General features: G+C 45.8%; 3 protein-coding genes across 5 annotated transcripts; 1 reads left to right on the top strand and 2 right to left on the bottom strand.

The window, feature by feature from the left end:
- The first annotated feature begins 638 nt into the window (after nucleotides 1-638).
- Nucleotides 639-3,296, top strand: DNLZ (DNL-type zinc finger). Its single transcript, XM_070758895.1, has 3 exons — nucleotides 639-955; nucleotides 2,380-2,519; nucleotides 2,641-3,296. The coding sequence occupies exons 1-3, from the start codon at nucleotides 656-658 to the stop codon at nucleotides 2,774-2,776; spliced, it is 576 nt and encodes a 191-aa protein (XP_070614996.1). The 5' UTR covers nucleotides 639-655; the 3' UTR covers nucleotides 2,777-3,296.
- On the bottom strand, nucleotides 2,112-7,434 carry LOC139171082 (zinc finger protein ZFP2-like). The gene is made up of 2 exons (XM_070758889.1): nucleotides 7,355-7,434; nucleotides 2,112-7,135 (listed from the first exon to the last, which is right to left on the bottom strand). The coding sequence occupies exons 1-2, from the start codon at nucleotides 7,358-7,360 to the stop codon at nucleotides 5,666-5,668; spliced, it is 1,476 nt and encodes a 491-aa protein (XP_070614990.1). The 5' UTR covers nucleotides 7,361-7,434; the 3' UTR covers nucleotides 2,112-5,665.
- A 2,577-nt stretch (nucleotides 7,435-10,011) lies between these two features.
- Nucleotides 10,012-22,373, bottom strand: LOC139171073 (zinc finger protein 585A-like). Of its 3 annotated transcripts, XM_070758878.1 has the most exons (3): nucleotides 22,285-22,373; nucleotides 20,473-22,031; nucleotides 10,012-12,926 (listed from the first exon to the last, which is right to left on the bottom strand). In XM_070758878.1, the coding sequence occupies exons 1-3, from the start codon at nucleotides 22,288-22,290 to the stop codon at nucleotides 10,934-10,936; spliced, it is 3,558 nt and encodes a 1,185-aa protein (XP_070614979.1). In that variant the 5' UTR covers nucleotides 22,291-22,373; the 3' UTR covers nucleotides 10,012-10,933. The 3 variants fall into 3 exon arrangements, with proteins under 3 accessions (XP_070614979.1, XP_070614976.1, XP_070614977.1); XM_070758875.1 differs by lacking the exons at nucleotides 20,473-22,031; nucleotides 22,285-22,373 and adding an exon at nucleotides 16,099-16,165 and having other exon boundaries at nucleotides 10,012-13,482; XM_070758876.1 differs by lacking the exons at nucleotides 20,473-22,031; nucleotides 22,285-22,373 and adding an exon at nucleotides 15,812-16,149 and having other exon boundaries at nucleotides 10,012-13,482.
- Between the last annotated feature and the right edge of the window lie 2,043 nt (nucleotides 22,374-24,416).

The following is a 24,416-nucleotide window of genomic DNA, read 5'->3' as shown; positions in this document are numbered from 1 at the left end:
AATAAAAAACAAGGAAGAGTCTGAATTCTATAAATGCTGAGATATGTTTTATTGTTGGCTAGAAAAAAGGTTAAAGTGATTAATGCACATTCAATTAACAATTTAAAGAGTTATTTCTTGGTGACAAATTGTATGATGGGAAATAGAGATATAAGATTACTTATATGAATTATGATTTTGGTTTTCTTTAAAAAACTGGTTTATAACAAGTATGTTGTGAGTCGCCCCGAGTCTTTGGAGAGGGGTGGCATACAAGTCTAATAAATTATTATTATTATTATTATTATTATTATTATTATTTAAAAAGGGAAATGTAATAGAATACAAGTAGTTAGAACCGTTATATAGATTTGCTACACATTCGTCCAATTTTCTTTTTAAATGTTTTTGTTTGTTTTGTGTATTGTGTATATATTTGTATTCAAATAAAATTTATTTTTAATTAAATGGAAAAAAGAAAGCTTTGCTGGCTGAGGAACTCTGGGAGTTGAAGTCCACAAATCTTACAAATTGCCAAAATTGGAGATTCCTAATAGACCTTGCTTGGCAGAAGGGCCATATTTGGCCTGCAGTGCTCGCGCGGGCCGGCAGAGGGCAGGAGGACGCGTCCTTTGCTGCCCCCTGATGGCCGAGAGCGGAGTTGCTGCTCGGCTTCATGTCAAGGCCGGGAAAGGCGGCGGCGTCGCCTTCCACAGTAAAGATGGCGGCCGCGGCCTGCAAAGCGCTGCTCCGGCCTCCTCCCTGGCTCTTCGCTGGCGGGTGCAAGGGCCTGGGGGTCGTGGGAGCCGGAGCGCGGGGACTAGGTAGGTGGCCGGTGCGGAGGGTAACGGTTTTATCATCCCCGCCCGCGGCTTCCCGGCCACGAGCCTTGACGGAGGGACCTGGGGAACGGCAGCCGGATGAGGGTCGGCTAGGGAAGGCGGCAGCGCACTACCGCCTGCTGTTCACATGTAAGGTGGGTTCGCACAGGACGTGTCGCTCGTCCTGAAGGGGTGGGAGCGGCTGAGGGCAGCGAAGCGAGGGCGTCATCTTTCTAGTGGGTTGAACGGAAAAGAGATGGAAGCTGCGGCCGCCATCTTAGCAGCTGGCGGAACATGGAAGGGAAGAAGGCCGCGAGCGCCATCTTGGCAGCTGCGGCGAAATAGGGAGGGAGGCCGGAGCGCCATCTTGCCAGCTGGCGGAAAAAAGAGCCCGGGAGCGACATCTTGGCAGCTGGCGGAAGAGCGTGAGGCTGCGGGCATCATTTGTGCCTTGTGCCATCAGCTGGCGAGAGGAAAGGGATGAGATTAGAACGACCGGAAGGAGGAACCAACGGGACCCAATGCCCTGTTTCCCCCATAGAGCAGCAGCCCGTGTAAATATGATTGCTTCCCTTCCCCGTTATTGCATAAACTCCTCCCAAAATCGGCCACCTGAGAACCTTCTCCAGCTCTCAGTCTGTATCTGGACAAGTTTGGTCGATCTGGGAACCCAAAGAGACTTAATTGGTACTTGGATGGGAGACCACCAGGAAATGTAGGAAATGCTGTCTGGCATTGGAAAGATGTTTTTTTTAAAAATAGGGCCAGGCCAGCTGTGTTGCTCTTCAGAAAATGCCTTGAAGATGCTTGTAAAAACCCAGTGTTTGGTTTCACCTGAAGATGGTTTGTTTGCTCAGCTGACTAATATCTGATCTGGGAAAAGGTGAATTGAGGTCTGGTCTATTTAGCAGTATGAGCATGGCAGGGACTGGAATCGGAAAGGTAAATCCTGTGATGGCTGATTGCTTACGTATTGCTCCCGAGAGAACTGCAGACATCTTCCCTCAAATAGTATCACCCAAAGATTTGCACAGCTCACCCCACAAAGGTGCACAAATCTTTGAAGAGTGGGCTTTGCTCCTGGGCTGGCTAGTTAGGCTGTTGGTTGAGCCACAGAGGAATTTCACTTTCAATAGAATAAGTGTTTTAAAAATAAACTGAATATAATATACAGAATAGAACTAAATTGAATGAAACTTAACTGAATAGAGTATATTACATACAATAAACTTAATTGATATTCAGGTATGCTTAATTAATCAAACAGAAAACAAAGATAATCAAAATTTATCAAGTCACTATTAAGACCTATTTGGATTTATTTATATTATTCAGTGTTTATCATTGGGATATTATAATCAGTTCTGTGTTTTGCCCAAGGTGTTTTGTACATGTTCTATCCGGTTTTATTTTTCTCTTTTGTAAGCCACCTAGAGTTGTTGAGAGTTGGGCTTTTCTCCAAATTTAATAAAAGAAGTCATACCTAAATAAGTGGGCGTGTCCCCCAAATGTCCTGCCCTTAGATATGCCAGAGAACCTCTCTGAAACATCCCTGAAAGGATCCTGGCTTCTCTTTCAGGTATGCAGGACACGATCTGCAAAAACTATTTCCAAGGTGGCTTATCATCATGGAGTTGTGATAGTGAAATGCTCGGGGTGCAATAACCATCATGTGATTGCTGATAACTTGGGATGGTTCTCTGACTTGGATGGAAAGAGGTAAGCGTGAAAGATGGCCTCTGCAGTCATTGTTAGTTGGGGTGTTTTCTTGCTTGCAACTTGACATTAGAGGCAGTCACACCTAATGCTTCTTCATAACACAATTTTCTTTCTGAAATAGGAATATTGAGGAAATCCTTGCAGCCAAAGGAGAGAAAGTGAGGCGAGTGGAAGGCGAAGATGCTCTCGAACTCTTAGTTGAAGACCCCAAATTGCTGGAACTACTGAGCAAAGGGGGAGAAAAAGATCCGGAGTGATCAGAACAGACGGCTTCAATCAATCCAGAGGAAAAAAAGAAAATTTCCCTTAGCATTTGAAGTAACACTGTAGTGTTCCTTCAGTTGAGATTTTTTCCCCCCCAATCTTTGGAAAAAAAGGATTGCAGGATTGTCGTTTCTTGGGAAGTTTTTTTTCTTCTTCCCCCAGCTGCACAGGATGAAATCTAGCCATTGAATGTGATTGCAGGTTCTTCTCGTAAGATGTGGCAGAGCAGATGTGAGTGAGGCCTTGAATGTGCACATAGCTGCACTACATACATGTTTGTTTACGCACGCTCTCAAGCCAGGAAGTTCTGTCTGGACGGATCGACGATCCGAAATAAAAGTCACGCACATACTTTCAAAAATTGATCATGGTAAAAGCGTTTTGTTTAAAATAAGTTCAAGCAAATATATCAAACATTGTAAATATATCAATGTATATACTTTTTGACTATACCTTTTAAAACAATTTAATAAAAATTATTTTAAAAAAAATAAAACAAGTTCAAGCAAAAAACTGGTTAACTCTGATGAGCCGGAGATAAGAAAGCCCGGCTGTGAGCCCAGAGTCATTAATCTCAGTCCTTGAACTGATTCTGGCAGTTTGATCAAAACTTACGATTCAGTGAAACTTCGTAGAACATGAAACTAGCATGGATAAAAAGTGCCTGGAAGCAGAAAGGTCTCACAGCTTTGATTCACAACTGCCATGATTAAAAACATTGTTCACTACACCCACTTCCCCTCAGAGTGTCCCATATATACTGACAAGGCATGGCCAAGTGTCTCCGAGTCCTCGGAGAGGGGCGGCATACAAATCTAATAAATTATTATAATTATTATTATTATTAACCCCAAGACCCCATTCTTTTCAGATACTTATCTGGACATAAATCTTCTGATTCTGGCGTCTAACATGGGCTCCTCCTCTATTTCATCATCTTCCTCTGATTCACTTAATACCATAACTGGGGGTGCTACATACAGGTTCGCCTGGTGCACCAGTTGCGGCCCTACCTGGATCGGGACTCACTGCTCACAGTCACTCATACCCTCATCACCTCGAGGTTCGACTACTGTAATGCTCTCTACATGGGGCTACCTTTGAAAAGTGTTTGGAAACTTCAGATTTATTTATTTATTATTTGGATTTGTATGCCGCCCCTCTCCGAAGACTCGTGCAGATTGTGCAGAATGCAGCTGCGAGAGCAATCATGGGCTTCCCAAGGTATTCCCATGTTACACCAACACTCCGCGGTCTGCATTGGTTGCCGATCAATTTCCGGTCCCAATTCAAAGTGTTGGTTATGACCTATAAAGCCCTACATGGCATCGGACCAGAATATCTCTGGGACCGCCTTCTGGCACACGAATCCCAATGACCGATTAGGTCCCACAGAGTTGGCCTTCTCCAGGTCCCGTCGACTAAACAATGTCATTTGGCAGGTCCCAGGGGAAGAGCCTTCTCTGTGGTGGCCCCGACCCTCTGGAACCAGCTCCCCCCTGAGATTAGAATTGCCCCCACCCTCCATGCCTTTTGTAAAATCCTTAAAACCCACCTCTGTCATCAGGCATGGGGGAACTGATATAACTTCCCCAGGCCTATATTGTTTATGTATGGTATGTTGTGTGCATGTTTTCTTTAATTATGCATTTTTAGTTTTAATTATTAGATTTGTATTCTACATTGTTTTTTCTATTACTGTTGTGAGCTGCCCCGAGTCTACGGAGAGGGGCGGCATAAAAATTTAATAAATAAATAAATAAATAATCTGAGACTCGGGGGACAAGAACACTGGCCTAGGATCAAGGTTCCCTCTATTTTTGGGGGGTGGGGGAGTGGAAAAGTATAGATTCTTAATTAATTAATTGGATTTAAGGTTTTGTATACTGTATACTATATGTTGTGAGCCTCAACATATAATTTGGGGGGGGGGGTTTGGCAGCGGGTGACAAAGACTTCAAAGTCAGTGCAGAGGTCTCATTGCCAGAGCTGTCAAGTTTCCTGCCCCCCACCCCACCCTAGCAGCTTAGAGGGAACAGTGCTGGTGTGCCCTCCGAGGGTGTTGTACGCGCATATGTGATTTGGCTTCTGCGCATGCAGAGCAAGCAAAATCTCACGCCAGAACACGCAAGATTTTGGTGATTTTTGCCAATATTTTTGCTTCCACGCATACATGCACAGAAGCATAAAATTGCCAAACTCTTGCTTGCGCGAGCGTCCTCGTGAGATTTTGCTGCGTGCACATCCTGGAATTTCCTACCGGGACGGCGCACTGGTCTGCATAATCAGCAGCCCATCACTGGCACCATCCCCCACACATGCTTGTGTGTCTCCCACATGCACCAATCCCCTGAAAAACAGCTGGCTGGCTGTAGGTTCACCTGTGCCTGCATGATGAAGCTGAGCTGGGTGATTGCTCACGTGCCCAGAGAGAGCTCTGCATGCCAGCTGTGGCCCATATTCCATATGTTCACCGTCCTGAACCTAAAGTGTTGGCTATTCCTGCCAACTTGGTGCCTGGCCTCAGCCCATGTCAGTTGATTATCTCTGTAAGCAGCATGTAGAACCAGAGATACGGACTAAAGCAGATGATCCTGAGGCATTGTTCAGGCTGCAGGCAAACTGGAATTTGTGAAGATGAACCTCCCTAGGCCGCTCACCTCTCTGACCGGATTCTCGGCTTCCCTGCACCTGCACAGTGCATCTGTCTATCTCCACCCCACTTGTGATTCCACCTGATGTTTTGCACAGCTAAAAACACACCTGTGCTGTGTGGACTGAGGCTGCTGTCGGACACCATCGGCCAGCACACATTTAATCCCTCCTATGCACCTCTGTGGATTCTTTGATGACTATCAAAGGTTTTTCTCCTAAGTGGATTCTTAGATGGCATTGGAGGTCATTTCTTTTGAAGGATTTTTCACATTCAGGGCATTGATATTTCTTTCCTGCCTGCTGGATCCTTTGGAGCCTTCTGGATCTTCTGAAGGCCCCTCCACTCTCCAGGCATTTATTACCTCTCTCAAGTGGATCCTTTGATGTTTATAAAGGCAGCTGCTCTGACTGAAGCTCTTTCCACACTCAAAGCATTTGTAAGGTTTTTCTCCTGTGTGGATCCTTTCATGTATATAAAGGGTGCTGCTATGACTGAAGCTCTTTCCACACTTAAAGCACTTATGAGGCTTTTCTCCCGTATGAATCCTTTGGTGTACATAAAGGGTACTGCTGTGAGTGAAGCTCTTTCCACACTCCAGGCATTTATAGGGTTTTTCTCCTCTGTGGATTCTTTGATGTCTATCATGGCTGCTACTATGGCAGAAGCTCTTTCCACATTCAAAGCATTTATAAGGTTTTTCTCCTGAGTGGATTTTTAGGTGGCTTTTAAGATGGTCCTTTCTTTTGAAGGATTTTTCACATTCTGGGCATTGATATTTCTTCTCTTGCTCCTGGATCCTTCGGGGCCTCCTGTGTTTTCTGAAGGACCCATCACCCTCCAGGTATTTATTCGGTTTCTCTCTCCAGTGGATCTCTTGATGTTTATAAAGGCTGCTGTTATAACTGAAGCTCTTTCCACACTCCAGGCATTTATAAGGTTTTTCTCCTGTGTGAATCCTTTGATGTATATAAAGGCTGCTACTCTGACTAAAGCTCTTTCCACACTCCAGACATTTATAAGGTTTTTCTCCCGAGTGGATTCTTAGATGGTCTTCAAATTCTCTTTTTCTTTTGAAGGACTTTTCACATTCTGGGCATTGATTTTTCTTTTTCTCTTCCTGGATCCTCTGGGGATTCATGGATCTTCTGAAGGACACTCTGCCCTCCAGGCATTTATTTATTTTATTTCTCCAGTGGATTCTTTGATGGTTACTGAGGCTGCTGTTATAATTAAAGCTTTTCCCACACTCCAAACATTTAAAAGATTTTTCCACTGTGTGAATCCTTTCATGTATATAAAAGATGTTACTCTTACTGAAGCTCTTTCCACACACCAAGCATTTAAAGGGTTTCTCTCCTGTGTGGATCCTTAGATGGTTTTCAAGACAGTTATATCTTTTGAAGCATTTCTCACATTCCGGGCACCGATATTCCTTTCCTCCCTCCTGGATCTTTTGGAGACTTCTGTGTTTCCCCAAGAATCCTCTCCCTTCCATGACCGTCTCGGGATCTCCGCCCGTTTCCTCATCCGCGTATCGCTTTTCTCGGGGTCCCCCTGGGCTCATCCCTCCTTCAGTCCCAGAATCTCTCGGGAAAGCCGCGCAGGGACCGGGCAAGGCTGCTCCACGGGGCCCGCTCTCCTCCTCCTCCTCCCGGGCGGCGCTTCCTTCCTTTCCCTGCCGGGTTCCTCCGTCCTCCTGCAGGGGAGAAAGAGAGACGGGTCACGGCTGCGTCCTCTTCCCCTCAGGGGACACCCAGGCCAAAGCCTCCGCCTCTCACGGGCCTCCTTCCAAGCGTCCACTGCCACCCCCCCAATCCAAACTAGGCCACGGGCTCCTTGCCTCCCTCCTTCCCAGGCATTCCTTCTCCGCAGAGGCCCTCCCAAACTGCAATTCCCAGCATCCACTGCTCCGAACCTGCATTATCCGGGCTCTTCTGTGGCCGAATCGCCCAGCTCCCACATTGCCCGTTGTGTTTCCGGAAGTGGAGGTTGGCCCTGTTTCCCCCACCTTCTGAGGAGGAAGAGCGAAACGCCGCCTTTTCCGCTGCAGGGACTGCCCCAAAGGGTCCTCCTGCCAATCACCACAGTCTGCAGAGCAGCCAATCGGCGTTCGCCTTCATTCAATCAACCAAGGGGGGCGCCTGCGCAGTGACGATATGTTCCCGGTAGAAGATGTGGGGCTCCCTTTGATCTTTGGGGTCCCTTCTACTCCCCCCACACACACTTTGCCCCTTACCCGCATCCCGACAAAAGGAAGTTAGGGGGCTTTCTAGGAGAGCCAGGACCCCCTTTAATATGTGGAGCCCCCTCGGCCTCTGCTGACCCCCCCCCCCCAGGTCAGGTCGAAGCCTCCAGGAAGGCGAACCTTTTCCCTGCGTTGCCCTTCTAGAGGTTGGGCCCCTTGCCGACCCCCCCCTCTGCTCTCTCCTTGAATGCCCCCCCTCCTGGGGAAGAGGGACCTGGGACTGCAGGGCCTCCACAGCCTTGGAGTGGGGCTCTTCCTATTTAATAGGGCGCTCCAAAGGCTGGAGGGGTTTCCTGGTCCTGCTACTCTCTTTCACTGCAGCCTCTCCTCAGCTGGGAGATCATCTTGAAGGGACGATTTCATAAGTGTTTAAACTGATAGGTGACCCATCCAGCCAAAAGCAACTTTTAAGATTTGAAATAATGTTAATGTTGTTTTTGCACTAAATACCTGAGGGGATCTGATGCTGGCGCTTACTGAGCTTCTCATGGTGATTTTAGGCTTATGTAGGAAGTTCCCTTCTCAGCTAACAGAACAGAGCTGGGAGGGTCCTTGGAGGTCTTCAAGTCCAACCCCCTGCTCAAGCAGCAGACCTTATCCCAAAGGTGCTATTTCAAGGGAAAATTGGACTTTGTTCTTCAAAGCCTGTGGCTGTATAAATGCCATTCATACATAGATGAATGATGGAAGAATGGTTTTTTTTAATATTGGGGTTTTAAATTTTGTATTTTTGTTTTATTCTTGGCCACAAAATACGTCCTGATTGGTTGCTTCCAAGATGGACTGAATGATGTCAGTGTTTTGTAAACATTTGTAAGCTGAGACTTCACAACGAGGAAAATATTTTTTTAGACATTTTTATTGTTTAACAAACAAAAATCATGAGACTGACAATTAACTAGTACTTATTACTGCTATTGTTATCGATATGCCAATTTTTAAAAACCCACTGTATTCCATTATCAGGGGTTGGGGAAGCAGGAGATTCAATTCTTTGGTGGAACAGAAATTATAGTCTGCAGACCAAACATTCAATCTAAGGAGATATGTTGACCCTCTGGAGCAAAAATAAAAGATGTAACATAAAGACCTTATTACTGCTATTGTTATAGATATGCCAATTTTTTAAACCCACTGTATACTATTATCCTAACAAATTTAACTGAGAATATCTACACCTACTATCTATTTGAAAACACTGGTCGTATAATACTAAAGTGCCAGCCTATAGCTGACACCACCCTTTCTTTTTTTTCTTCCCCCTTTCCCATATCCCCCTATCCTCAATTCATTCTTTTCTCCCTTTGTTTCTCTTTTTTTCCCCTTTTTTTCCCTTCCCCCTTTTCCATACTTGATATTATTATTATACCATGTACTACATTCTTTTTTGTCTTACTTTTTTAATGTAAATATCTAATAAAGATTATTTTTTCAAACAAACAAAAATAGTGGGCGTAAGAGACTGACATTATAGTGACTTGCAAAAGATGTCATATATTTAAACCTATGCCCACGGAACATTCCAATTACAGGTATATATGTATTAAACGGAAACCACATGAATTACTAGAAGAAAAAGTAAAGGGTCTAGAACCAACTCTATCTTGAAACTCGAACAAAGTGAGAAATCCCAACCTAAACAATAAGACTAACCAAAATTAAAGATGAGAGAGCAAACAGCTTCTTTTAAAGAATGATCCAATAAAACCAAATTGAGCACAATAGGGAACTGTTTCAAAGGTGGTGGTGGGGAAATGATCCTGTGTATGAACAAAAAAGAAGAAAATTGATACATTCAAATTGAACATAAGGAATAAAACATTTGTGGAGGGAAATGACCCTATATAGTAATGTAAAGAAGAAGACTGATGGAAATATGTCACTTTTAGAAGGAAACAGCAACCAAGAGCAAAGCCTATAGCCCTTTCCAATGAAGCCCTCTGGAACTGAATGTTGCTGTCGTAGCCGCCCCCTGGACGAAAATATGCAGACACCTATAAAACAGCTCTCATTAATAGTTTTTTTAAAGAGGCACAACCCAGCATTCAGGGGGTGGGGAGGCAGGAGATTCAATCCTTTGGTGGAACAGAAACTATAGTCTGCAGACCAAACATTCAATCTAAGGAGGTATGTTGACCCTCTGGAGCAAAAATAAAAGATGTAACATAAAGACCTTGATTTTGTGTCAGAATGATCAAATATCTGGCAACAAATTTCAACCAACAAATGCTCTGTCCTACACAACTTCCTCCCATTTTCTCTCGTGTTTCTTTTTCTATCTCCCTCCCTCATTTCACTCTTTTGTTTCTTTTTCTCCAACTATCTTCATCCACCCCTTTCATCTTTCTCTCATTTTTTCTTTCCATCTCCCTCTCATCCTACTGTCTCCCTCATCTCCCCACCCCCCCCTTCTGTGTGTGTTCTCACTCTATAGGAAAGCTGTGTGTGCTGTCCTTGGGGCTTTTCAGTACAATGTTCCCTCAATTTTCGCAGGTTCAAACTTCGCGAAAAGTCTATACCAGGTTTTTCAAAAACATTAATTAAAAAATACTTCACAGGTTTTTTCCCTATACCATGGTTTTTCCCACCCGATGGCATCATATGTCATCGCCAAACTTTTGTCTGCCTTTAATAAATATTTTTTAAAATAAACTTTAATAAACCTGGTGAGTCATAATCTAAATGGTTGCTAAGGGAACGTGAAATTGCAATTTAGGGGTTTAACGTTTTAAGGGAAGGCTTGTGATACTGTTCATAGCCAAAAGTAGTGTATTTACTTCCGCATCTCTACTTCGCGGAAATTTGACTTTCGCGGGCGGTCTCGGAACGCATCCCCCGTGAAAATTGAGGGAACACTGTACCTATTTTCCTTTCTTCCTTTTGGAAATCGGCTGGTTATGAGGAACTAGGATGATTAAGGACCTGGAGACTAAAACATATGCAAACAGTTCTGATAATTGGATATGGCTAGTCTAGAGGTAATAAAAACTCAAAGATTCCTTCCAGCATTTATTCGTGGGGACTAAAGCAGATGATCCGGATGCTACCTGAGATTTGGTGGGCTGTAGGAGGCTAATGGTCCTGCGACAGTACCAGCAGAGGTGCGGAGGGAAGGCAGGTGATGCGTCTGATGCACCATGCAGGTTTCAGGCAAGCTGAAATTTGTGAAGATGAGCCTCCTGCAGCCACACTTTATCTGGCCAACTGACTCTCGGCTTCTGCACAGCCTGTACAGTGCAGTTGGATTGTCTACCACCCCCCAGCCTCTGCTTCTACCGTCTGCTTTGTGCAGGTAATCAACACACCTGAGCTGTGTGGGCTGTGGCTGCTGTCAGACATTGTCAGCCCGAACGGGCTTGCGGCCTCCTGTGTGTCTTTGTGGATTCCTTCAAGTTGGTCATTTCTTTTCAATGATTTTTCACGTTCTGGGCATTGATATTTCTTTCCTGCCTCGTGGATTGTTGGTGACCTTCTGGGTCTTTTGAAGAACCCTCTACCCTCCAGGCATTTTTTCGGTTTCTCCCCCCAGTGGATCCTTTGATGTTTATAAAGGTTGCTCCTCACACTGAAGCTCTTTCCACACTCCAGGCATTTATAAGGTTTTTCTCCTGTATGAATCTTTTGATGTGCACCAAGGGTGCAGCTCTGATTGAAGCTCTTTCCACATTCTACACATTTGTAGGGTTTTTCTCCTGAGTGGATCCGTTGATGTACAGAAAGGCTGCCCCTCTGACCGAAGCACTTTCCGCACTCAAAGCATTTATAAGGTTTTTCTCCCGTGTGAATCCTTTGATGTACGCAAAGGTTGCTGTTATAATCAAAGCTCTTTCCACACTCGAAACATTTATAAGGTTTTTCTCCTGAGTGGATTTTTAGGTGGCTTTCAAGATGGTCGTTTCTTTTGAAAGGTTTTTCACATTCTGGGCATTGATATTTTTTCTCTTTCTCCTGTATCCTTCGGGGCTTCCTTTGTCTTTTGAAGAACTCTCCATCCTTCAGGCACTTTTTCGGTTCCCAGTGGATCCTTTGATGTTTATAAAGGCTGCTCCTCAGACTGAAGCTCTTTCCGCACTCCAGGCATTTATGAGGTTTTTCTCCTGTATGAATCTTTTGATGTGCATAAAGGGCGTTGCTCTGTTTGAATCTCTTTCCACATTCTAGACATTTGTAGGGTTTTTCTCCTGAGTGGATCCGTTGATGTACATCAAGGCTGCCCCTCTGACTGAAGCACTTCCCACACTCAAAGCACGTATAAGGTTTTTCTCCTGAGTGGATTCTTAGATGGTTTTTAAGGTGGTCCTTTGTTTTGAAGGATTTTTCACATTCTGGGCATTGATATTTCCTTTCTTCCTCCTGGAACTTTCGGGGCCTTCCGCGTCTTCTGCAGGACCCTCCACCCTCCAGGCATTCATTCACTTTGCCTTTGCAGCGCCTCCTTTGATGTACATAAAGGTTGCCCCTCAGACTGAAGCTCTTTCCACACTCCAGGCATTTATGAGGTCTTTCTCCTGTATGAATCTTTTGATGTGCATAAAGGGCGTTGCTCTGTTTGAAGCTCTTTCCACATTCTAGACATTTGTAGGGTTTTTCTCCTGAGTGGATCCGTTGATGTACATCAAGGCTGCCCCTCTGAATGAAGCACTTTCCACACTCAAAGCATTTATGAGGTTTTTCTCCCGTGTGAATCCTTTTATGTACACAAAGGTTGCTGCTGTGACCGAAGCTCTTTCCACACTCAAAACATTTATAAGGTTTTTCTCCAGTGTGAATTGTTTGATGTCTGCACAGGTCGCTCTTACTACTAAAGCTCTTTCCACACTCAAAACATTTATAAGGTTTTTCTCCAGTGTGAATTGTTTGATGTCTGCACAGGTTGCTCTTACCGCTAAAGCTCTTTCCACACTCAAAACATTTGTAAGGTTTTTCTCTAGTGTGAATTTTTTGATGTCTGCACAGGTCGCTCTTACTACTAAAGCTCTTTCCACACTCAAAACATTTATAAGGTTTTTCTCCTGAGTGAATTGTTTGATGTCTGCACAGGTTGCTCTTACGACTAAAGCTCTTTCCACACTCAAAACATTTATAAGGTTTTTCTCCAGTGTGAATTTTTTGATGTCTGCACAGGACACTCTTACGACTAAAGCTCTTTCCACACTCAAAACATTTATAAGGTTTTTCTCCTGAGTGGATTCTTAGGTGGCTTTTAAGATGGTCCTTTATTTTGAAAGATTTTTCGCATTCTGGGCATTGATATTTTTTCTCTTTCTCCTGTATCCTTCGAGACTTCCTTTGTCCTCTGCAGGACCCTCCATCCTTCAGGCATTTCTTTGGTTTCTCTCTCCAGTGGATGCATTGATGTTTATAAAGTCCACAACTCTGACTGAAGCTCTTTACACATTCAAAGCATTTATAAGGTTTTTCTCCTGAGCGGATCCTTAGATGCCCTTGAAGACAATCATTTCTTTTGAAGTCTTTTTCACCTTCTGGGCAGTCATATTCCTTTCCTCTCTCTTGCATCCTTTGGGGATTCTGGGGTCTTCCAAAAGACCTTCTGTCCTCCAGGACAGTATTGGGGTCTCTGCCTGTTTCCTCCTCCTCACATTGCCCTCCAGGCAATCTACTTTCTCCGGGTTCCCCTGGGCTCATCCTTCCTGTACCTGTGCTGCCTGTCGGTCCTTCCCCGCTGTCTCCCCGGAAAGCCACACCGAGACCAGGCAGGGCTGCTCCGCAGAGCCCGCTGTCTTCCTTGTGCTCTTGGGAAGCGCTTCCTTTCTTCCCCACTAGGCTCCTCTGTCCTCCTAAAGGGGAAAAAGAGAAGCGGATCATGGCTACATCCCCTTTCCTGCAGGAGAAACCCAAGCTGAAGCCTCTGCCTCTCACAGACCTTCCAGCCATGCTCGAGGAGGATCCAGCCTCCCTCCCACATCCAGCCTCCCCTCACCCACACTAGGCCTCAGACTTCTTGTCCTGTCCCCCTTCCTCCTTCTAGGCCTTCTTTCCCTGGAAAGACCCTGCAATCCTGGACATAGTTCCCTCTAAGCTGAGCAGTGAGCAATTGCTCACTTACAAATCATCATCAACTCAGAGTTTTCCAAACCTGCCCAGAAGCCGAGAGGGAAAGAGTGAGAGGGAAGGAGAGAGAGAAACAGATAGAAAAAAGAGAGGAAGGAAAAGAGAAAGAAAAAGAATGGAAGTAAGGAAGAGAGAAAGAAAATCAAAATCTAGTTTGAAACTAGCTCAACTATTTAAGTGGCATTTTGATATTGATAGAGTTGCCCTATTATGAGCTCACTGTTATAGACACACAGTACAGTATTTTATTTTGAAATTCTCTGAGGCAAAACAGGATGGGTTTTGTATTTGTTTATTTATTATTTCTGTACTGCCCAGTCCCGAAGGGACTGCCACTCAGACACTATACTTTTCCGTCCACCCCCCCAAAAAATTAGAGGGAACACTGATCCTGGACCATCCGGGCTCATCGGTGGCCGAACCCAGTAGGTCCCTCATTGCCCGTTGTGTTCCCGGAATTGGAGGCTGGCCCTATCTGTGACCTGGGGAGGAAGGTCAAAGCACCGCCTTTTCCGTTGCAGGGACCACCCCAAATGGTCCTGCCAATTGGCTCCACCACCAGAGTGGCCAATCGGCATCTTCCTTCAATGAGCCAGAGGGTTCCTGTGCAGTGCCTATATAGTCCCGGGGGAAGGCTGGTTAGAAGACTCCCTTTGGTCTATGGGGTCAAGGTGTTTTTGGGTATACGTAGGAAGTTCCCTTCTCAGCTAACAGAACAGAGTGGGAAGGAGCCTTGAAGGTCTTCTAGTCCTACCTCCTGCTCAAGCAGGAGACCTTATCCCAAAGCTGCTATTTGAAGGGGAAATTGGACTTCGTTCTTCCTTGAAGATGTTTCATTTCTCATTCAAAAAGCTGTTTCAGTTCTTCGGTACAAAAGAAGCTTCTTAGATGAGAAGAGAAATGCCTCCAAACCAAAACCAGAAAGTCCAGTTGCTTTTTGAAAAAACACTTTTGGGACAACCATGACTGAATGACAGAGAATCTCCATACACATTCAGGAGTGTGTTTCACGTATCGCCATTTATTTAATCTTCTATATATTGAAATAGAGGAGCTGGGGGGAGAAAGGAATTTATAGTTACTGTTTAAAAATTTAATCTATTTCTAAGCTTTTTTTTTAAAGAAATACTGGATATAACAAAAAAAAAAGATTTATCAGGGTTTTCCAAAAATTCTTTGTAACCTTATTCTTCCCATTTTTTAAAAAATCCAATTTATCTGGTTCTAAATATGTCACCATCTGCATGATGTTAAAATAAGTTATATTTGTTTACCTACTGTTCAAAGAGCAGCAACATTTAGAGGAACAAAGGGATGATGTAAAGACATGTACATCACAACACTGCAGTGTGTTTCCTCCTTAGCTGTTGGGTCTTCCCTTGGGGACAACCTCACCCCAAGGTCTCCATGGAGGGGAAATGGCAGCCTTTGAACCCACCTCAGCCAGTATCTCAGGACCCATACAGTGGTGATCCTGAACAGCTCTATCAGGCAACACTGTGTAAACACAACAGCAAAAGAGAAAGAATGCTGGTTGACCACAAAAGGTGGAGTCCGGCCTCAGTAGCAGATGTTCGGTCAGGTCTGTAATATATAGTAAGACCACTAGGGGCCGCATTTGGGCAAAAACGCAGAAATCTGTGATTGGTTGTTCAGTTACGTTGCCGGGTAGCTATCAGAAGTTTTACTTCAGTTCGAGTTCAAGAGTTATACTGCTAATTCTCGTGATTAAAGAGTCACTAATCTTCAGGAAGTTGCCTCTGTCTTTGCACCCAATAATACACAATTTTATATAAACTACAAATATAATACGAGGTCCATCCCTCGTTTTCCTCCTGGCAGCATTCTAGGAATCTAGCTATGCTGGCTGGAGAATCCTGGCAGTTGACGCCCACAAGTTTGAAAGTTGCTAAGTTCCAAGGCCTCTGCGTCATAGAAACGCCCAAAGCCTCGGCGGCCCTTTAATTCTAGGACAAGCTTATCCTTGACTGGATCACGCGGCCAGCTCCCCCACCCCCAACCCTGAGATATTCCCCAGTTCCCTGGGCAACCCACCTCCTTCCTTCCCCCGCCGGACTCCTCCGTCCTCATGAAGAGGAGAAAGAGAGGCGGGTCACAGCTGCGTCCCCTTCCCCTCAGGGAACACCCGGGCCGTGGATTTCGCCTCTCAGAGGCCTTCCGGGCATGTTCCAGGCAGACCCGGCTTCCCTACCAGCGTCCAGCCTCCCCTCCCCACGACTGAGCCTTGGGCTCCTTGTCCTGGCCGCCTCCCTCCTTCCCAGGCCTTCCTTCTCCGGAGAGACACTCTCAAACTGCAACTCCCAGCATCCGCTGCGGCGAACCTGCATCATCCGGGCTCTTCGGTGGCCGAATCACACAGCTCCCTCGTTGCTCGATGTGTTCCCGGAAGTGGAGGCTGAACCTTTCTTTTGCGCCTTTTTCGGGGAGGGGAGGTCTTTTCCGCTGCAAGGACCGCCCCAAACGGTCCTCCTGCCAATCGCCGACGTGCACAGAGCGACCAACCGGCGTCCCCCTTCCTTCAATGAGCCAGAGGGCGCCCGCGCAAAATCGATATACAGTACTGTACTGTAGTTCCGAGGAAAGATGGGGGCGTGATCGCTCCTTCGCTGCAGGGTCCGCTCCAAATGGTCCTCCGGCCGATCTCCGCTGTGGTCAGAGCCATACCTCAAGAATGCCCAGCCCTCCTTGCCATAAATGCCTGCACTAACCTTCACTCCGAGACCCTTCCTGGCGTGCACTTTACAGTCCAAATTTTACCTTCATGACTGTGCATGACTGTAATTTGTTGCTTTATCCTTATGATTTATATTGACCGTTTCCTAGAATGATTTGATTGCTTATTTGTACCCTATGACTATCATTAAGTGTTGAACTTTGTGATTCTTGATGAATGTATCTTTTCTTTTTATATACACTGAGAGCATATGCACCAAAGACAAATACCGGTACCTTGTGTGTCCAGTGACACTTGGCCAATAAAGAATTCTATTCTATCATCCTCCTGCTGCTACTGGTGGATCCAGGCACTAGGCAAGGCTGCAGCCCTAATCTTAATTCTTCATCACTGAAGTTGCTTAAGGCCAAGGTTACGGCTTGTGTGACTTACAGCCAATTATTCTGCTCACCAATCAGAACATCTATGAGACTCTAGAAAGAGTGCAGAGAAGAGTAACAAAGATGATTAGGGGGCTGGGGGCTAAAACCTGAAGAACAGTTGCAGGAACTGGGTAGTTTAATGAAAAGGACTAAGGGAGCATGATAGCAGTGCTCCAATATCTGAGGGGTAACATGTTGGAAGAGCCATTGCACATTTTAAGGTTATATAATCAAAAATTTGGTTGGGTAATCTTTTTGTCCTTATAAACAGGATCTGTTTATGCAGCCAAGAATGTGGGAAAGGGCCATTTTGACCTGTTAAAGGACATGGAATTGAGAAATGGGCTATCATGAGATTGATGGATATTCTAGGGGTATTCTAAGTTGAAAAGCTCTGAAAGGGTGCCAAAAATATTATGTGAAGTATTACATAATTATATAAAGGGGGAGTGGTTAAGGAAGTAGGAAGAGTGAGGTTGAAGGTGTGAATTGTATTTTTACGTGGCATTCATATTGTGAGTTTTCCTCTTGTGATATGGAGAGTTTAGATCCAATTATATGAGGCCCTTTCTTGCAAGAATGATATAAAAATAAACTGATGTTTTATTGTGCTTTTGGGCTCCTGTTGAATTTTATTGTTGGGGTTTTCTAACAGTTACTAATTTAACCCTGGCAGTGATTCACTCCACAAATAATAATAATAATAATAATAATAATAATAATAATAATAATAATATATTGGATTTGTATGCCGCCCCTCTCCGTAGACTCGGGGCGGCTAACAACAATAATAAACACAACATGTACAATCCGATAATAGAAAAACAACTAGAAACCCCTATTATAAAACCAAACATACACACAAACACACCATGCATAACTTGTAATGGCCTAGGGGGAAGAGCTATCTCAACTCCCCCATGCCTGGTGGTATAAATAAGTCTTGAGTAGTTTACGGAAAACAGGGAGGGTGGGGGCAGTTCTAATCTCTGGGGGGAATTGGTTCCAGAGGGCCGGGGCCGCCAGAGAAGGCTCTTCCCCTGGGGCCCGCCAAACGACATTGTTTAGTCAACAGGACCCGGAGAAAGCCAACTCTGCGGCAGGAAAAGTCGTGAAATGGGACAAAAGTCACTTAACAAATTTTTCATTGAACAACATAAATTTTGGGCTCCGTTGTGATCATAATTTGATGACAACCTGTAAAGGGAACGGTGAAATAATGTTATTCAGAAGTTTGCTTACTCTTGAGTGTTTGGGCTGAGAATACATTATATACTCCAGTTGACAAAAGTTGAAATGCCAGTGAAGGATGAATGTTCACGTTAGAGCTAGAGATCACATCAAGACCATCAGCCAGAGATGGAGGGGAATGGCCGAGTACATCCAGGAGTTTCATGACCTGGCTTGCAGGTTCACTGACTGGCCACAAGACATCGTGATTGGCTGCTTCCAAGATGGGCTGAATGATGTCAGGGTAAAGCATTTTAGTAAACCTTTGTAAACTGAGACTTCACAAGAAGGAAAATAAAAATTGTAGACATTTTTATTACTGAACAAACAAAAAATCATAGGCATGAGAGACTGACATAGTGATTTGCAAAACATGTCATGTTTAAACCTATGCCCAGAGAACACTCCAACTACTGGTATACATGTATCAAATGGAAACCTTAGGAATTACTAAAAGAAAAAGTAAAGGGTCTAGATTGAAGCAATTCTATCTTGAAAATCGATGGACAAGGTGAGAAACACCAACGTAAACGAGACTAAACCAAAATTAAAGACGAGAGATTAAACAGCTTCTTTTAAAAAATGATCGATGCAACCAAATTGAGCACAATAGGGAATAAACAGTTTCGGGGGTGGGCAGGGGGGAATAATCCTGTGTATGAACCAGAAGAAAACTGATACATTCAAATTGAATATAACAAGAAATTAAAAGTTTATGGGGGGAAATGACCCTATATAGCAGTGGGTCTCAACCTGGGGTCAGGATCCCGTTGGCCCAACGACTGTTTCACAGGGGTCGCCTAAGACAATGAGAAAAGACAAAAATCCCATGGTGTTAGGAACTAAAGCTTCAATTCTGGTGCCTTGGAACATATTTTTACAATCTGACCAATCAAGTGTCCCTCTGACCTTCCTGACAATCAGCTTAAAGCTCTTTTGGGACAATTGATGCTAGACTTATGGTTGGGGGTCACCACAACATGAGGAACTGTATTAAGGGGTTGCGGCATAAGAAAGGTTGAGAACCACTGCCATATAGGAATGTAAAGAGGAAGACTGATGGAAACATGTAACACTTAGAAGGAAACAGACGCCGAGAACAAAGCCCTTAGCCCTTTCCGGTGAAGCCCCTCTGGAACTGAACGTTGCTCTCATAGCCTCCCCCCGAAAGAAAATATGTAGGCACCTATAAAAGAGCACTCATTAATCGTTTTTAAAAAGGACGAACAACCCAGCATTTGGGGGGAAAGGCTAATGTTGGAGATAGGAGATTCAATTTTTTAGCGGAACAGAAACTATAGTCTGCAGAACGAACATTTTGCTCATATCTTTCTCTTTATCTTCCTCATCCCTCTCTCCCTCATCTCTTTTTTTCTCTTTCACTCTGTCTCTCTCTCTCTCTCTCTCCCCCTCTGAGTGCGTGTGTGTCTTCTCACTCTCCAAGCAAGCTCTTTGTGCTCTCTATGGGGCTTTTCACTACCAGGTTTTCTTTCTTTCTTTGGGAAATCCGGGATGCCTGTGAGGAACTAGGATGACTAAGGGCCTGGAAACTAAAGCATATGAAGAACAGTTGCGGTAAGTGGATATGGCTAGTCTAGAGATAAGAAAGACCCCAAGGTTCCTCCTAGCTCTGATTCTGAATTCTGATTGAGATACCATTGTGATGATAGTGAAAAGAAACACAGATTTATTTTCGTGGAAACAAAATTACAGGGGGAACAGTCAGCCTGGGCACCTCATTCTACCGCACCAATCAACAGTGCCTGGCAGCAACCACAATCAATGTCAGTTGATTACCTCTGTAAGCAGCAGGAAGAAGCAGAGGTGATATGGATGCACCATGCAGGCAACCTGACAGCCAGTACGTTGGATCGGCAGCCAGCTATAGGAAGCTAATCTTCCTACGACGACACCGGCAGACTCATGGATGGACGGCAGGTGATCCTGATGCCTGTGCAGGCTGCAGGAAAGCTGAAATTTCTGAAGACGAGGCTCCTGCACCCAGCCACCTCTCTGGCAAACCGACTCTCGGCTTTCCCCAGCCTGCACAGTGCATCTGGATCATCTACCTCCCCACCATCTTGGCTTCCATGTCAGCTAATCACACCTAATTCCATGTGCTGTGTTGCACAACTATTCACAAGACGCCTGTGCTGTGTGGGCTGCGGCTGCTGTCAAACGCCATCAGCCTGAATGGGCTTGCCGCTTCCTCTGCACCTCTATGGATTCTTGGATGACTATCAAAGGTTTTGTGTGTGTGCGTGTATTATTAGATGGTCTTCAAGTTCTCTTTTTCTTTTCTGCATTTTTTAATATTTCTTTTCTTTCCCCTGGGTCTTCTGGAGGCCCCTCCATCCTCCAAGCATTTATTCAGTTTCTCTCCCCAGTGGATCCTTTGATGATGATAAAGGCCGCTGTTATAACGAAATGTCTTTCCACATTCCAGACATTTATAACCTTTTTCTCCGGTGTGAATCTTCTGATGTACATAAAGACTGCTTCTGTGATTGAAGGTCTTCCCACACTCCAGACATTTATTCGGTTTTTCTCCCGTGTGAATCCTTTGATGTTCATAAAGGCCGTAGCTGTGACTGAAGCTTTTTCCACACTCCAGGCATTTAAAAGGTTTTTCTCCTGTGTGAACCTTTTGATGTACATAAAGGCCAATACATTGTCTGAATCTCTTTCCACATTCCAGACACACGTAAGGTTTTTCTCCAGTGTGAATCCTTTGATGTATAGAAAGGCTGCCCCCCTGACTGAAGCACTTTCCACACTCCAGGCATTTATAAGGTTTTTCTCCTGTGTGGATTCTTAGGTGGCTTTCAAGATGGTCCTTTCTTTTGAAGGATTTTTCACATTCTGGGCATTGATATTTCTTTTCCTCCTCCCGGGTCCTTCGGGGTCTATTGGGTCCTTTGAAGGACCCTTCACCTTCCAGGTATTCATTCAGTGTCTCTCTCTGGTGGATCTTTTGATGATGATAAAGGCTGCTCCTCCAAGTGAAGGGTTTTCCACACTCCAGGCATTTATAAGGTTTTTCTCCTGTGTGGATTCTTAAATGTTGATTAAGACTTGCATTCCAAATGAAGCTCTTTCCACACTCTAGACATTTATAAGGCTTTACCCCCATGTGAATCCTTTGATGTCCATAAAGCCTGCTGCTGTGACTGAAGGTCTTTCCACAGTCCAGACATTTATGAGGTTTTTCTCCCGTGTGTATGCTCTGATGTTTATAAAGGTTTGTCAATACAGTGAAGCTCTTTCCACACTCCAGACATCTATAAGGTTTTTCTCCCGTGTGAATCAATTTGTGTTGATAAAAACTCTTATTGTGACTGAAGCTCTTTCCACACTCATAGCATTTATAAGGTTTTTCTCCAGTGTGGATCCTCTGATGCAAACAAATGCCACGCTGCCGACTGAAGCTCTTTCCACACTCCAGACACTTATAAGGTTTTTCTCCTGAGTGGATCGTTAGATGTCTTTGAAGATTTCCAATGTTTTGGAAGCATTTTTCACATTCAGGGCATTCGTATTTCTTTTCTCCTGAGTGACTCCTTAGATGCCTTTCAAGGTTTCCATTTTTTTTGAAGGATTTTTCACATTCCTGGCACTGATATTTCTTTCCTCCCTCCTGGATCCTTTGGGGACTCCCAGGTCTTCCGAAGAACCCTCCGGCCTCTGGGATCGTCTCAGGGTCTGCGCCCATTTCCTCCTTCCCGCATCGCCCTCCAGGCAGCATCCTTTCCCAGGATCTCCCCGGGCTCATCCCTCCTATAGGCCCGGAGCCTCCCAACCTTTCCCCGCCGTCTCCTGGGGAAGCAGCGCCGGGACCGGGCAAGGCTGCTCCGCGGGGTCCGCTCTCCTTCTCCTCCTCCTCTCGGGCGGCGTTTCCTTCCTTTCCCCGTCGGGCTCCTCCTTCCTCCTGCAGGGGAGAAAGAGAGGCGGGTCACGACTGCGTCCCCTTCCCCCCAGAGGACACCCAGGCCGAAGCCTCCGCCTCTTCTGGCCATGTTCGAGACGTACCCGGCCTCCCTTCCACCGTCCAGCCTCCCACTCCTCCCCCCATCCAGACAGGGCCTCGGGCTCCTTGTCTTGCCCGCCTCCCTGCTTCCCAGGCCTTCCTTCTCCGGGGAGACCCTCCCAAACTGCAACTCCCAACACCCGCTGCGCCGAACCTGCATTATCCGGGCTCTTCGGTGGCCGAATCACACAACTCCCTCGTTGCCCGTTGTGTTCCCGGAAGTGGATGCTGAACCTTTCTTTCTCGCCGTTTTCGGGGAGGAAGGTCTTTTCCGCTGCAAGGACCGCCCCAAACGGTCCTCCTGCCAATCGCCGATGTTCACAGAGCGACCAACCGGCGTCCCCCTTGCTTCAATGAGCCAGAGGGCGCCTGCGCAAGATCATATGGTCCCGAGAGAAGATGAGGGCGCAACAGCTCGTCCGCTGCAGGGTCCGCCCCAAATGGTCCTCCGGCCGATCTCCGCTGTGGTCAGAACGGCCAATCGGTGCCTGGCCTCCTTCAACGAGCCACAGAGCGCCTGCGCAATGCCGATATGGTGCCAGGGGAAGGTGGGTCTGGGGGCGGGGCCCCGGCCAAGCTGCTCCGTCGCCTCCAGACTGCCGCGCCTGCGCAAGATCGATATGGTTCCCGAGGGAAAATGGGGGCGCTCCCTTGTTCTTTGGGGTCCAATCCCCCCCCCCCCACGCACACACACATTTCCCCTCTCCCTACATCTCGTCAGAAGGAGGTTTAGGTGCCCTTCTACGACTGCGGACTTTCTGCCTCCCATCCTGGGCCTGTCACTTGGCGAGGCGGGGGGAAGCTGGGGGAAGAATCCAGGCAGGAAGGGCTGAAGGGCTCCGCTTCCTCCTGGGAGGCTTTGGCCAGGCTCCTCCGTGGCCTCCAGGCAGCGGCGCCGAGGGGGCTCCTCCCTGCAGCTCCTGCCCCCCCTTTCCCACTTCCTGCCCCCTCCCTCAAAGACCCTTTGCCAATCTGCAGTCACGGGTGGGGAAAATCCCTCCAGGACTCCCTTTAATATGTGGACCCCGCTTGGCCTCTGCTGACCCCCTTCGGTCGATGCCTCCAGGAAAGCACCGGACCAGGGTATCTACGAGACCGCCTTCTGCCGCACGAATCCCAGCGACCGGTTAGGTCCCACAGAGTTGGTCTCCTCCAGGTCCCGTCAACTAAACAATGTCGTTTGGCGGGACCCAGAGGAAGAGCCTTCTCTGTGGCGGCTCCGGCCCTCTGGAATCAGCTCCCTCCAGAGATTAGAACTGCCCCCACCCTCCTTGCCTTTCGTAAACTTAAAACCCACCTCTGTCGTCAGTGGGGGAACTGAAACATCTCCCCCTACCTATGTAGTTTTTTATGTATGATATGACTGTATGTATGTTTTTTATATATTGGGGTTTCTTGCTTTTTAGCCTTTTTAAATGTATTATTGTTATTTTAGACTCTATTAGATTTGTTATTATATATTGTTTTTATCATTGTTGTAAGCCGCCCCGAGTCTACGGAGAGGGGCGGCATACAAATCTAATAAATAATAATAAAAAGCTAACCTTTTCCCTCCGTTGCCCTTCTGGATGTTGGGACCCTTGCAGTCCCCACCCCCTCTACTCCCTCTGTGAATGCGCTCCTCCCTCCCCAGGAAGAGGGACCCGGGGCTGCAGGGCCTCCACCGCCTTAGGGGGCGTTTCCTATTTAATAGGGTGCCCCAAAGGCTGGAGGGGTTCCTGGTCCTGCTGCTCTCTTACACTGCAGCATCTCCTCGGCTGGGAGATCATCTTGAAGGGACAGTTTGAATTTTTAGATCAGCGATCTCACCAAAAGCAACTTTTAAGATTTGGAATAATGTTAATGTTGTTTTTGCACTAAGTACCTGAGGGGATCTGATGCTGAGTTTCTCAGGGTGTTTTTAGCCATATGTAAGAAGTTCCCTTCTCAGCTAACACCACAAAGCTGGGAGGGTCTTTGGAGGTCTTCTAGTCCAACCCACTGGTGAAGCTGATCTATTTGAATGGCATCCACAATTTATTCTTGCACAATGTATTATTATTATTATTATTATTATTATTATTAATTACATTTGTATGCCGCCCCTCTCCGTAGACTCGGGGCGGCTCACAACAGCAAAAAAAAGAATTCATGACAAATCTAATGATTTAAAAACATTTTTAAAAAACTGTTATTAAGCAGACCATACATAAATTGTATAGGCCCGGGGGAGAGATCTCAATTCCTCCATGCCTGGCAACAAAGGTGGGTTTTAAGGAGTTTTCTGTGTAGAGTTTGATTTATGAC

Source organism: Erythrolamprus reginae, chromosome 8 (assembly GCF_031021105.1).
Source record: "Erythrolamprus reginae isolate rEryReg1 chromosome 8, rEryReg1.hap1, whole genome shotgun sequence".
NCBI lineage: Eukaryota > Metazoa > Chordata > Lepidosauria > Squamata > Dipsadidae > Erythrolamprus > Erythrolamprus reginae.
Note: the sequence above shows the minus strand (reverse complement) of the source record. Positions and strands in the feature narration are given on the sequence as shown.